The sequence below is a fragment of the Grampus griseus genome, assembly GCF_964374135.1.
Source record: "Grampus griseus genome assembly, chromosome: 19".
NCBI classification, from domain to species: domain Eukaryota; kingdom Metazoa; phylum Chordata; class Mammalia; order Artiodactyla; family Delphinidae; genus Grampus; species Grampus griseus.
This window is the reverse complement of record NC_139013.1, coordinates 44249374-44263923: the sequence shown is the minus strand read 5'-3', so window position 1 is coordinate 44263923 and position 14550 is coordinate 44249374. Positions and strand designations below refer to the sequence as shown.

Below are 14550 nucleotides of genomic sequence, written 5' to 3'. Positions count from 1 at the left end.
AGGGGGTCCCTTTTTTATTCAGAATCACCCAGGACATGATGGACAGAAATGTCATCCCTCCTTAGACTTCCACAGAAGCTGAATTAAAAAGTTGAGTAATAGTTACTTTGAAGAAAGGAAAAAAAAAAAAAAAAAAAGAAAAATTCACACGCAAAAACATTTATGTGTACACAGAATAATGTCAAAGAATGGATCAGCAACTGCTACTGTGATTACCTCAGGGGAGAAGAAAAGGTGCTGAAGGACTGACATGAGTGGGTTTTTTTATTTTTTTGCATCGTTTGAAATATGTCCAATGTGCATGTATTTTTGTTTTGTTTATTTTATTTTTTAAAATTATTTATTTATATATTTTTGGCTGCATTGGGTCTTTGTTGCTGCACAGGGGCTTTCTCCAGTTGTGGTGAGCAGGGGCTACCCTTCACTGTGGTGCACGTGCTTCTCATGCTGTGGCTTCTCTTGTTGCGGAGCACGGGCTCTAGGCGGGTGGACTTCAGTAGTTGTGGCTCGTGGGCTCTAGGGCATGGCCCCTAGATCACAGGCTCAGTAGTTGTGGTGCATGGGCTTAGTTGCTCTGCGGCATGAGGGATCTTCCTGGACCAGGGCTGGAACCCATGTTCCCTGAATTGGCAGGTGGATTCTTAACCACTGCGCCACCAGGGAAGTCCCGTTTTGTTTTTTAAATCTTTGAATTTTCATTTGACTCCCTTACCAAAATGGTAGATATCAAGGAAATTTGGAAATTTAAGAAGTCTGTCTAGATTCAGTAATGCTGGATAGAATTATACATACGTGTGAAGATAAAACGTTTTGTGTAAACCACTAAGTCTTCCTGTTTATCTCTGGACAGATATCCTTGGGAGTTGGGGCCAGAGGTACAGGAAAAGAGGAGCCAGGAATTTTCGAAAAATCGGCAGGAGTGGCATACAGGAAACAAATGTTTTTCATCTCAATCATTGTATATTCCTCTTGGTTTTGCTGAAAAAAATTGAAGGGTAAATTTTAGTTCACCGAAGTCCGACATAGATGGGAAGGGGATGTTTGATGTTTATTTTTGTAAAGGAAATTAATTGGGTGTGGTTGGCAGAGTTGAGACTTGAAGTTCCTATTCTAGATAAGGAAAACATCCCTTAGTGAAGAATTCTCAGATTGATTATGGTATATTCCTGCCCCTAACCTTGCAAAATAACTTCAGGCTCCCTCCTCCAAGGGAAATGGTTAGGAAAAAATTAGGCAACTGTGCTTAAGAGGATTTGCAGACAAAAAGCTCATACAGAAAGATGAGCACACCGGACACACCTCATTCTCTTGATTAGCTGAACCAGTTCAACTTGTTACCCAGTGAGTGGTTAGTAGATCTAGACAAGTGTAGGAAATTGGAGAGTGGGGATCCCAAAAGTTGAAAGTGTGAAGTCAGAGGCCAGGTGTTTATAATGTTGCTTCTTAGTTTGTCTTGTTTGTAAGTACAAGCAAGAAGTTGAGCTCCCAAATAAAATATTTTAGGAATAGTGTTTCTTAAGTGACTCCAAATGTCAGTACATCTACAAAGAAATAAATGAAACCTAGTGGGTAATAAATCAATCAGACTGAGCAATAAGTAGCACCTGGGGATAGAAATTCCCCACAGAGGAGAAAAATGACATCACAGAAGAGAATACTTAGTAAAATTTATTTTAAAAAAAAGAAAAAGGAAAACAATAATTTATGCCCTTGGCAAAATAAAAGATCTTTTCAATATAAATGTTTCTTAGAAAACATATGAAAAGATAATATAACATATATATCAATAAATCAATATCAATGTTACAGCAAAAGTAATAATAATTCTATAACAGTGACGAGTGAAGAAAATTCTGGCCCTTACACAGCAGCGTTCCTGGAAGGTCCTCTGATTCCTCCTTTTTTTAGTACAGATGTGCCGCCATTTTAAGAAAGCCTGATACACATATATCTACATTTAGAAACTCTATCAATTAAATTTCTTTGTATCACAAAATAATTCTCTACAAAAAAAAAAAAATCAACGAAAAGTTTCTGTAAGTGATCCTTCAAATTGGCAAGCTTTCCTAATGTGTTTAGAAGTAACCAAATACATGTGTCCCCAACTTCTTTCATTATAGCATTATTGCATACAGTGATGTATACCTGAAGTGAGCCGGTAACAGAGTTGGGCTTCAGACCTGATTGAAGAGAATGTGTTCTTACTTAGAGTAAGAGGAAATGGTTGGGGGCACAACTTCCCTCAATCTTTTGATTCTCTAATCCTGAGTTCTTAATTTTCCTGTCTCTACCGTTTCCTTGGTGACTTTGTTCACCTGGTACTCTCAAGCTAAAAGGAGGAAGTCATATGGGAGGATGGATTGATGGAAGTCATAGGGGTGGATTAATGAATTAGTGAGTCACTCCAGCAGAGCAGAGTGCGATGAAATCTGGGGTTCAGAGTGTGTGTGTGGATACAGCTGGGGGAAAGCTGGAGCAATTCTGAGCCCTTGTCGTGGTATTTGTGAGGCCCCTCTCCCAGCAGGGGCACCTGAGGAGCAGCAGGGCTCAGTCCCGCTCTCCCCAGCCCGATGGGACACACACTCAGGAGAATGGACTGCGTCCTATTTGTCACATTCCTCCGGGCTCCCTTCAGCACAATGGTAGTGCTGGTCACAGAACTCCTGGATCCGGCTACAGGCCTCCAGCATCATCACTTCGGGGATTGTGATTACCACTCGGAAGAAATTTGGGTACTCGAAGCACTGCAAAAACAAAAGCCTGTTATTCTCAGAGCAATTGAATCAGGGACTGGACCACCCTAATATGGCCGGGGCCCTAATCAGCACAAAGCAGTGATGCCATTTACCCAAGGCTATCATTTCACTCAATTCCCACCACTGGACTGCTAAGCCGGTAACTGAGTTAATTTATCTTAAAAGGAATTTGTGGAACAAGCTTGATTTCCTCTCACCTAGAATGTTCAACCACAATTTTTCTTCCTGGATGGGGGAGAAACAAATTTTAAATAGAGGTCATGAGACCCATCAGTTTGAATCTTTTCGAAAGAGAATACAGTAGTCCCTCGGTATCCATGGAGGGTTGGTTCCAGAACCTTTGAGAGTGCCAAAATCCGAGGATGCTCAAGTCCCATGTATAAAATGGCAAAGTATTTGCATAATCTACATACGTCTTCCTGTGTACTTTACATCATCTCTAGGTTACTTATAATACCTAATACAATGTAAATGCTATGCAAATAGTTGCCAGTCTGCAGCAAATTCAAGTTTTGGAACTTTCTGGGATTTTTTTTCCCCTCATATTTTTCCATCCACAGTTGGTTGAATCCGTGGATGAGGAACCTGAGTATATGAAGGCCGACAGTATGCTTTGTTGGGGGAGAGAAAGTCAGGCTAAAGACCAGCTCAGGGAGAGTTCCTGAGACTCTAGAAACCGTTGAGAGTGTCCTGAGAGACGTAAGCACTCACTGTTGCCGGGAGGCAGTGGACGGATTGCTCAGCAACTAACTGCTCAGTGAATTCCACATCATTCTCAAATTCTGGGAAATGTTCCATCTCAATTCCAACCTATACCAATAACAGGGAGATGCAAATTTATCAGGAGGGAAAACAGGCCAACTCCCTATGCCACAAATTAAGGTAGGGACTGCTCTAAAAAACATCTTGGAACTCCACTACTGATAACTAAGAGTTCTTGCTCTTATGAACTCACAGAATTTTTCATAGGGAAGAGAGGATGTATTTATATTGTTTTAGTTTACTGAAGGGTTCCTTCTTGGATGCTGATAAATGAAAGCTGGAAATAGGATGCCAGTGTTTCTCAAAAAAGGCACTATTGGGACTTCCCTGGTGGCGCAGTGGTTAAGAATCAACCTGCCAAAGCAGGGGACATGGGTTCGAGCCCTAGTCCGGGAAGATTCTACATGCCGCGGAGCAATTAAGCCCGTGTGCCACAACTACTGAGCCTGTGCTCTAGAGCCTGCGAGCCACAACTACTGAAGCCCGCACGCCTGGAGCCCGTGCTCCGCAACAAGAGAAGCCTCCGCAATGAGAAGCCCGCGCACCACAAGGAAGAGTAGCCCCGCCCACCGCAACTGGAGAAAAAGCCCGCACGTAGCAACAAAGACCCAACGCAGCCAAAATTACATTAATTAATTAATTATTTTTTAAAAGGCACTATAATCATTATGGGCCAGGCTATTCTTGATTGCATGGAACTACCCTGCCCATTGAAAAATATTTAGCATCCCTGGCCCACAAAATGCCAATAGCACCCCACACAGTCTTTCTGAAAACAAACAAAATTCCTATATATCCCCAAACATTCCTAGGGAACCAGATCTCTCCTAGGTGAGAATTACAGTAGTGTGGAAAGCCTCTTATTTGTGTCTTATGTCATCCCTGTATCTACATATAAAATGAGTCTCTGTATGAAGAATTAAGTCATTTTAAGAGTTTTTTTCTTTTTCTTCTTTTTTCTTTTTTTTAGCACTGAGGTTAAACCACATCGATGGGACAATTCAGAACAAGGCAGTTCCTAAACTGACTGCCTCAGGAGCCCATGTGGTTGTCTTCGTGAGCCCTGCAGACTGGCTTCCCCCACCACCACCAACTGCCTGCCACCCACATACTCACCATGAGGTACATGGCCCCAGAAGGGCGGATGGGCCGGAGTCCAGGGATGGCAGCCAATGCCCCATAGCAGAGATCCGCATTGGACTACGAGAGGAGATAGAGACATCAAGAATGAAAAGTTAAGCAAAAGAAAAACCAAGTCATTAAAAGGAGAGCCCACATCAAAGGCAGGGAACCTAAGTTTGCCCTCCTGGCATAAGGGGTAACAAGATAAAAACTCTGCCACTTGAAGCTTTTGGCCAGGAGCAGCGTGGATTGCCAGAAGTTAGAGAAATGTATGGGTAGATATTTACACTGATGCCACCTCCTGGCTTGGAAGCCCCATAATGGAGCATTGCTCCAGAAATGAGGACCCATTATTTCAAATTCCACTGGTGGCATTCCTTGACTCCCAAAGTGGAAAGTCATGGGCTGCCCTTACCTTGAGGAAGCTTAGAGTGTTGTGGTAGAACTCTTGAGGGGTGCGATGCAGGATGCTTTTCAGAGCTCCCTGGACGAGGGTGCAGGGTCCCAGGATCCGCTGACTCAGCTTCACCAGCCCATCTCGGATCTAAAAAGCCCCCCAGCAAACACATTATTTAGCCTTTCTTAGGCATCCCCACTGTGGAGATCCTTGTTCTGCCAATTCTATCAAGTTTTTAATCTCTGGAGAAGTGATGGTGCCTAGTGTCATTCTTAGATCAGACCACCTAGGTTTGTAGCCCAGCTCTGCCGTGCACTGGCTGTGTGACTCTGGGCAAATAATACAACCTCTCTGTGTCTCATATTTCTTACCTGTGAAATGGAGGTAATACTAATACTGGCCTCACAGGGTTGTTAGGAGAATTAAATTGAAATAAAGTACATAAAGCTCTGGCACATTGTAATCCCACAAACAATATTAGGTATCATTACTCCTATTGTTTCCTTTTTTGTGGTACTAAAATTAGAGGTGGATGGAACTTCCTCACCAAGACAGAAAAACTGAGTTTTGGAGAGGCATAACTAGTACTGTCTTTATCCAGTGTCTTTCCAGGCATACGGAACTACAGGGCCAAAAAGAAAGAAAAAAACTCCTTACCTCCTTACCACTGTGCATGCAAAGTAAATAAATAAATATTTAGAAAAATATATGTCTATAATCACCCCTAAATTAGACATACGATTTCACCACATTGCTCTCACCTCATTGCCAAAAATATCTCTTCGGTCATGGATGAGAATCCAGCCCATCCTCCAGCCGGGAACCAGCCAGCGCTTGGCCAGCCCTCCACAGGACAGGATGGGGACGTTGCTGCTGAGGGTGGCTAGAGGTTCAAATTTGGAATCTGAAAACACCTGAGGAGAAGAGGTGCTTGTTACCGTTGTCTTCTGGTTTATTTTCCTCTGAATCCCATGCCTTGCAAAATTTTCCTTATATCACTAGGGACAGGGTCTCAGATTTACGGGCTCATTCCTACCCTGAAGCATGATTGGGATCTCAAGAGGCTTCAGAGGGGACACCCAAATACATTTAACCCAGTATCTAGTCTAGATTAAGGAAGCCTAAAATGAGGAAACTGACCCCAGCCCAGTAATAGGTATAACCCTTGGCTCTAGGGAATGAATGACCGTTGGAATTACAGATTTCACAATAAGGTATGGGTCCATAATCCCTTATGTGAAATTCCTGGGCTCAAGTGTGTTGCAAAATGTAGAACTGTTTGGATTTTAGAAAGGTTATATAGCACATGTACCATATATTATATAACAGTCGCAGGGCAATCGGGGACAGCACTCCTAATCAAACACAGTAACTGTTCCGCCCCTTTCCTTACACTCTTATACAGATCCATAAGTGAGATACACAAAGATTTACAAATAGCTTTATATCAAGCACAGTAACTGTTCCGCCCCTTTCCTTACACTCTTATATAGATCCATAAGTGAGATACATAAAGATTTACAAATAGCTTTATATCAGGCCAAGTCAGGTTTTGCCACCAAATGAATTCCAAAAATCTTCAGATTTGTATAGCTTTTTGGATCTTGGAAAACTGGCTAAGGGCTGGTTATCTGTATATCTGTTTAGAGCGCAGGGATACTACTGATTAGTGCTGTACTGAAATGATTAGGATTTGCTTCTGATTATTCTAGGTGCCACATCTAAAGGTGCCATGAGATAATTTGGGATTGAGAATATGGCAGTGATGCATCCTACCCAAGACTCACCATGTCTCCATAGATCTCATCAGCTAAGATGGGGACACACTGCCTCGCAGCCACTGCAAATAAGAGAAACATGCTGAAATCATTTCTAATGTGAATTGCCTTAGCATTTAATATTTACCTGGGCTTACTATACTTTGCACTTCATGTTTGTATGTTTCATCTTCCTCTTTAAGAACTATAAACTCTTCTTATACTCTTCCAGGGTACAGAGCCTAAATTTGCTCTTTAATTAACTAGATATTTCAAACCCTCTCTTCCACATGATGGGAGTGGTGAAGAGGCAAGTATTTCCTCTTTTTCTCCTTCTTTCAGGAATTCCTACCTTTCCAGGGGCACACCACTCACTAGAGACCCCAGTGGAGCCCTCCCACCTCCATCCTAGGCTTGGAACTTAGTGAAGGACTCCTTTCTCGTTCCATGAAACACCTGAAGGATTCCATCCCCATCTTCTCCCCTGTCAAGTGAAGTCTGCTGGACTCACCTGCCAAAATTTTCTGGAGATGACTTCTACTGAACACTGACCCACAAGGGTTTGATGGATTATTGACAACGAGACAAGCTGTCTTTTCATCAATCAGAGATTCCAGTTGTTTCAGGTCAATTTCCCAAAACTTCTCTGGCTGGGGAGGAAAAAACGGGGAGACTAAGATGATCCTGAAAAATGTAGGACTGCTCACTTCACTCAAAGATATAATGTAAATAACAAAATGTGTCTGTGGCCTCGACCACCCACTTCCAGATCTTTCTCTGCTAAGATAATGGTCATATATTTTTATGAAGTAGTAATTGAGCTCTTGTGTCTAAAATTTAAAAGTCATTTACCAATAAATTGTAGGGTTTGACCTCGATTCCCATAGATTCCGCCAGAGTCCTGTAGAGAGAGAAGCCAGGTCTGGGAACTAGGATGTTTTGCCCTGGGTTGGCCAGCACAGCTAAACAAAGTTCAATAGCCTGACTGCAGCCACTTGTTAGAATGACATCCTGTAAAGAACAGAAAAGTTTCATTTTGTTAGGGGTTCCAACAGCAACAGGAGAAAGGTTATCAGATGAATGAGAGGGAAGCAAAAAAAACCTTATTTTTACAAACTCTATGTAAAGTAGTGGGGACTGTACAAAGCCAAAATTGAAAGAAGTGAATATGTTTACGTATGTGCATATCTAAAAGTTGTTGAAAATGTTGGCCACTTAAGAGAAATAAATCACTTAAAAAAGGACGCGTTGGTTGTGACTCAGCAGACCTCCACGAGAGATCATTACGACCTTGGACTTTTTCACCTGGTTATTTATTTACTTTTGACCAGAGATTTGAAACCTGACACTCTTCTGAAAGACAGATATAGGGCACCTCTTAATGTTAAGAAATATTGACCCCCACCCAGTGGACAACAGAGCAGAGGGTAACATTTAAACTTGGCCCCGCCATCAATCCAGTATGCCGTGGAAGCTCTATCTTCCCATCTAAGTGACCTTAAGGGCAGTGAAGGAAGCTACAGATTCATAAAAGACCTACTGGTAAAATGAAAAATTTCAATTATTTGATGTTTATGAATTATTGTTTTTCAATGATCTTTTGCAGAGAAGCAAAATATAGGGTGACCTCTGAGTCCTTTAAGCCTCCTTGAGACAGACACTATACGAGTTGTATGCAACGTTATTATCCTACTATAATGACATTAAATATAATCACTGATTAGTGGCCTCCCCGTATGAAAAGTCCTCGAATTCCCAAAGGGAAATTATCCTTAGTTTTTGTTCCACTTGAAACCCTTATTCCTCATGGAACAGAAACAAGGAAAAGGGTAGAGTTTGCCCAATACTGTTCCCAAGCTGGTTCCTTGTCTAGGGCTCACCTTAGCTTCCAGGGGTGCCTCGGGACAGTGGTAATAAGAAGCAACCTCCTCCCGACTCGATAAGTAGCCTGAGAGAAAAGAGCAGAATGAGGAAGCTGGAAGTTTTCATTCCACAACTGACAGCTTTGCCCTTACGTCAACAGGGCTTCGAGGCTACCTTCTGCCCCAGCTCAGAGCACATACGATTTAGTTTAGCTCTCTGTCACTATAGATAAAGGAGATTAACTTTATATCTTACAATTTTATAATGAGCACAAATATATAAATAATAACAAAAAGAGTTCCCCAAACTATAAAATACTCTGCAGCATCTTGGTTACTGTGATATGTTTTATTTTATTTTAGATTATTTAATCTAAAATTTAGATTAAATAATCTAAAATAGGATTAGATTAGTTAGGATTTAGATTATTCCTAAATCCCTTCCAGGTATTATATATATATATATATATATATATATTTCTTTTTTTTTTTTTTTGCGGTACGCGGGCCTCTCACCGTTGTGGCCTCTCCCGTTGCGGAGCACAGGCTCCGGATGCGCAGGCTCAGTGGCCATGGCCCACGGGCCCAGCCGCTCCGCGTCATGTGGGATCTTCCCGGACCGGGGCACGAACCCGTGTCCCCTGCATCGGCAGGCGGACTCTCAACCACTGCGCCACCAGGGAAGCCCCAGGTATTATATTTTTTGAAAACTTGTAATTAGTGAATTCATTACCTTGGGTCCATTTTAACTTTTTCACATTGTACTGTATACCTATTAGTATTTTTCCTTTTAACTTATATTGATGGACTTCCCTGGTGGCAGAGTGGTTGAGAGTCCACCTGCCAGTGCAGGGGACATGGGTTCAAGTCCTGGTCTGCGAGGATCCCACGTGCCACAGAGCAACCGGCCCATGCGCCACAACTGCTGAGCCTGTGCTCTGGGGCTTGCAAGCCACAGCTGCTGAGCCCATGTGCCACAACTGCTGAGGCCCTGTGCCTGGAGCCCATGCTCCACAGCGGGGGGAGGGGGGCCACCGCGGTGAGGAGTGGCCCCCGCTCGCCGCAACTGGAGAAAGCCCGTGAGCAGCAAGGAAGACCCAACACAGCCAGAAATAAATAATATAAATTAAAATAAATTTTAAAAATTATATTGAAATTAAAATTTTTTTCTTTTAAATTATATTCTCATACAATAGTTCCAAATGTTGGTTTACAAGCTTGAAGTATAGACAGTTTCATACAAATTATTATATTTTACAAAATTGCTCTCCAGAAAGATTGTCTTCAGTTACCAAGACTAGAGGCAGTATTTCCTAATGTTTGTTAAATTAATAGGTAGAGATAGGTCTCTTGATGTTATACAAATTAGCACTTCCTTAATTACTAATAAAGAAGAGTATTTTCTAGATATATGTTATTATCTGTGTTTCCTTTGGCATGAAGTGTTCATATCCTTTGCATTTTGTCAAATGGAGACTTGGTTTTGGGTTTTCAGGTTAAGTCAGTTTCCTAATACTTTGGATATAAAAGTCATTATAAACTTTTAAAACATTTTATTGAAGTATAGTTGATTTACAATGTTATGTTAATTTCTGCTGTACAGCAAAGTGATTTAAGTTATACATATATACATCCTTTTTCATATTCTTTTCCATTATGTATAAACTTTTTTTACAACTTAACTTTTGGTCTTATTTTGTTTTGATTTTTATTTATGAAACTTCATAAAATGTAAATAATCAACCTAAAAATCACATCCCTGATATCTCTTTAAAGTGTTTCTACAATTCTAGTTTAGCATGAAACTGGAGTTTTATTCTGCATTAAGAATATGTTTCTAGGGGGCTTCCCTGGTGGCGCAGTGGTTGAGAGTCTGCCTGCTGATGCAGGGGACACGGGTTCGTGTCCCGGTCCAGGAGGATCCCACATGCCGCGGAGCGGCTAGGCCCGTGAGCCATGGCTGCTGAACCTGCACGTCCGGAGCCTGTGCTCCGCAACCAGAGAGGCCACAACAGTGAGAGGCCCGCGTACCGCAAAAAAAAAAAAAAAAAAGAATATGTTTCTATGCGCACATATACACAGTGGGGAAATGTGCGACACCGAAACAAAGTCAAGGAATCACTTATTTTATCAAAATGTTTAGGGTAGAAATGTTTAATAGATGGAGAGAGTTAAACCTAAACCTAAGAATAATTTCTTTCGGTCCTAAACAAACCTTCTATCCTCCAGTAGGTCAGCTCATTCTTTGCTGTTCTTGGTTTTATTGGTTTTGTTTTTTGTTTTTGCCTTGAAACAAGTACAATTACATTGAGAGTGTGATTAGGACCATAATTAAATTAAACCTTGAATGTGTAGAGAAGGAGAAATAAGGCCAAGAAGCTATTTACACAGGGCAGTAATTAAATTAATTTAGGAGCTAGAGGGCTTTGTAAAGAAGCAGGTGCAGCCACACTCAAGGCCTCCGTTTAGAATTAGCGATGATAGAATAGGAGTGTTATTTGAGAAATAAGTATGTAATGGGAACCTAGAGCAGGGAGGTGCCATAATGCCAGAGGAAGCCAGGAAAGAAATTAGACCTTGATGGCTTGAGGTTAAGTATGCTGAGACCCCTTTCCCCAAATCCAACAGCCATTTTATCTTAGCTTCTCCTTAGGAATTATGCATCAGGAAAGCAAAGAAGAATGCTAGAAATGTATTCCTATTAGAAGAGCACTAAAGATTTGGAAGCCACCAGATTAGAGTCTCAGGAGGAATTTACCAGTGGAGGGGGCATAGCCGTTATACTTCCCCGAGTCAAGGGCATCTTTTATTGCTTGGGTAACTTCAGGATCTGTAGGCAGGTTTCCAAACACAGTAGGGTCCCCTTTTCATGGGAAAAAAAAAAAAAGAACCGCCAAGAGGTTATTCTTCCATGCCCAGTGCCCAGACCCACCCTCCACTTCCATCCTTTCCAACCAACCCATGAGGATGGGGGTGGGAGGAACAATGCCTGCCTCTCGGTCAAGTGTCTCGAACTCACCAATTGACAGAGCAATCATGGTCTTGTTTGGATTTGGCTTCACCTTCATGCTGTCCACAATGGCCCGGATGGGATTGAAAGTTTTGTTGGACATGTCCGAGGGCTTCACGGACCATCTGGCCTTCCTGCCTTTCATTTTTCCCGGCACAGAGCTTCTCCCAGGGATGTTGACATGCACATCCAGCACTGAGGGGAGGTTGCCATGGTCGTGCAACTGAATCATGTATGGGTCCATCACTAACAAAGACTATGGGGAAAAAAAGGGGTCGCTGTGACACTAAGAACAGACATCATCCTGGGGGGGCTACAGTTGGACCAAAACATTGGAGTGATTTCACCAGACATCTCTTTCCAAACTCCTTTCTCATGTAAAGTAGCTTTGTTATGAATGTGGGGCGTTTTAAGACTTTTCCCTGAGATGGAAAATAAGCAAGAGCCCATTCTACAATATTAGCTGAGAGTGTTCCATCGAATACTTACCTACTGTGAGATTCGCTGTGAGCAACTGTAATCCCCATGAAAATTTAACCACGCTCTCAGTGAGACCAAGGAAAAATGACATGAGAACTGTTAAACAATGAAAGCATATGTGTTCCTTCCTTTCCATGCAAGTGTTCCTCCCTAACACTTCAACAGACTGTGTCTTGTCCTGTGCAAAGAAGAACCAGGGAGAACCATTCCACCTTGTTAGAAATTTAGTGTTAATATCGTCATTAGTAAAAATAAAGCCCTATTCCATAAGCATCCTACTGTCCTGTGGATAAAGAAGTCAATACACCACAAAGAAAAAAGTGCACACTCCAAACCACCGTCACCAGATTAGCTGAGGCTTGAGATTTTACCTTCTGGGTAAAGGAGAAGCAGCTTCCAAGTAGCCAAACCAGGAAGTCGTCTTAGTTCTTTGGCCAGTTACAGTGACAGTGAATTCAGATGCAACCTCTGACTCCTGAAATAGTCCCACAAATGGGCGTTGGGCCTGAAACGTTCATGCTATTGGTTCAGGTGAGAACTGAGCAGCCAGCCCTCCTCTTCCCTCCCCTCCCCACTTTTTGCTTCTTTTTACCTCTAACCCTGCCTCCACCTCCACCACCAAATCAGGAATTTGAACTGGCTCTGTGTTAACTCTTTCCGCGTACTTTGTGAGATGTTTGAAAGGACTGTCAGAGAGGTAGTTAGGATTACAGTTGGTAACTTTTGTTAAAACTTTTTTGTTACAAAACAACCTATTAAAATTTCAATAGTACAGAAACGTATAGAGTAAAAAGTGAGAGTCTTGCTATCTGTATGTTCCATTCTCACTCCCAGGGCCAAGCGGTGGTAATGATTTGGCCATTTCTATCCATTCACCAAGATGGATAGATGATAGTAGATCAATTGATCTACAGATGATAGATAGATAGATAGATGATAGATTAGATGACAGATACATAGTTACAGAATTTTATGTATTTTCAAAACACAGCTGAGATCATGCTCTACAACTTGTTGGGCAGCATACTTACTTACTTCCTACATCTTGGGCTCCTTTCCTTGTCAGTCCACAAAGTTCTACTCCAGCTGGAACATACTGCACAGTTAGAGTAAACTAAGGCTCCCTCCAAAAATATCTTAAAAGTACATGGTCTCCAAGGCAACCAAAACCTGTGCAATTGTGAATTCTCCTTCATTTTCCTGTTGTGGAGCTACTGGAAAAATAAGATGTCAGGTGAGATCTAAATAAAAAACTTTGCTAAGCAAGCACAGCAGAGATCTCAGCATTCCTGTGAACCTATGAAAAGTACCACCCACCCAAGGGTTAAGAGGAGCCTCAGTGACCCCATGACTCAGATCCTATCTGTTTATTTATTGAGAGACAAAGAGTTGTTACATAAGCTCCATCTTCTCCAGCTGCTTATCGGTGATTTGAGTCTCCAGTGGGGTTGAATAACCTTTTATTTCTCTGGTCCTTCTATCTCTTAGTGCTTTGAAAGACTTACCTAATGCATTCTCTTCCCCACTCCAGTGAAGTGAGCATTTACCACTTCATCTCACCAGTGGAGAAGCAGAAGCACCAGGTAAGGGCAGGATGCCAGTCAGGTCAAAGAGAATTTAGGTTCTGAAGCTCTGAGCCCTGAGCTAGCTAATCCAGACTGCTCTGCTTCAAAAAGCTATGTCTACAACATCTAAAAAGACAGAAAAGGAAAGGCTTAAGTCAGCTCTGCTCTTTGGCACCCTATAGCAAAAGGTGAATGGCTTGTTTTACTAAATGCAGTGAAACACTGTACAGAAAGAAGTATACATCACAGGCTGGACGGACTGCCCTTGGTTAAGTTGCCAAGTGAGAACATGGTGTTATTTCCAAAGCACATAGATTTTGTCAAGACAGAAGACCACTCTTTCCTAAATGCTTTTATTCCACCACTGCCACCATTTAAAATATAACATGTAAAATATAACATGCATGTGCTGGAGAAAATCAGAAAAAATTAAAAGCATTTATAATCCACCACCACTCTTAATCCATTAGTCTTACTTTTCCCCCCCAAAGTTTGGATCTTGTTCTATATACATATTTTTTAAATTGAGATAAAATTTATATAACATAAAGTTCACCATTTAAGTGTAAGATTCAGTGATTTTTTTAGTTCATTCACAACATTGTGCAACCATCACCACCATCTAATTCCAAGACATTTTCATTGCTCCAGAGAGAAACTCCATACCCATGAACGAGCCCCTCCCCACTTCCTTCCTGCCAGTCTCCCACAACCACTAATCTACTTTCCGTCTCCATGGATTTGCCTATTCCTGACGTTTCATACAAATGGAATCATACAATATGTTATCTTTTTTTTTTTTTTCAGCGGTACGCGGACCTCTCACTTCTGTGGCCTCT

The 14550-nt window shown here is 41.8% G+C and overlaps 1 protein-coding gene across 1 annotated transcript; it reads right to left on the bottom strand.

Annotated features, from left to right (window-relative positions):
* Window positions 1-1952: 1952 nt before the first annotated feature.
* TAT (tyrosine aminotransferase) lies at window positions 1953-12646 on the bottom strand. The gene is made up of 12 exons (XM_082677107.1): window positions 12518-12646; window positions 11676-11922; window positions 11415-11519; window positions 8675-8742; window positions 7647-7805; window positions 7306-7444; window positions 6825-6877; window positions 5799-5951; window positions 5056-5184; window positions 4635-4718; window positions 3468-3566; window positions 1953-2744 (listed from the first exon to the last, which is right to left on the bottom strand). Exons 2-12 carry the CDS (start codon window positions 11908-11910, stop codon window positions 2604-2606), a joined length of 1365 nt encoding a protein of 454 aa, XP_082533233.1. The 5' UTR covers window positions 11911-11922; window positions 12518-12646; the 3' UTR covers window positions 1953-2603.
* Window positions 12647-14550: the final 1904 nt, after the last annotated feature.

Excerpts from the sequence above, each read along its gene's own strand:
- TAT (XM_082677107.1), bottom strand. The coding sequence starts at position 11,910 with ATGGACCCATACATGATTCAGTTGCACGACCATGGCAACCTCCCCTCA. Across the intron at positions 5,185-5,798 it reads GAGATATTTTTGGCAATGAG|ATCCGAGATGGGCTGGTGAA; the intron begins GTGAGAGCAATG and ends GGGGCTTTTTAG. Across the intron at positions 2,745-3,467 it reads TCCACTGCCTCCCGGCAACA|TGCTTCGAGTACCCAAATTT; the intron begins GTGAGTGCTTAC and ends TTGTTTTTGCAG.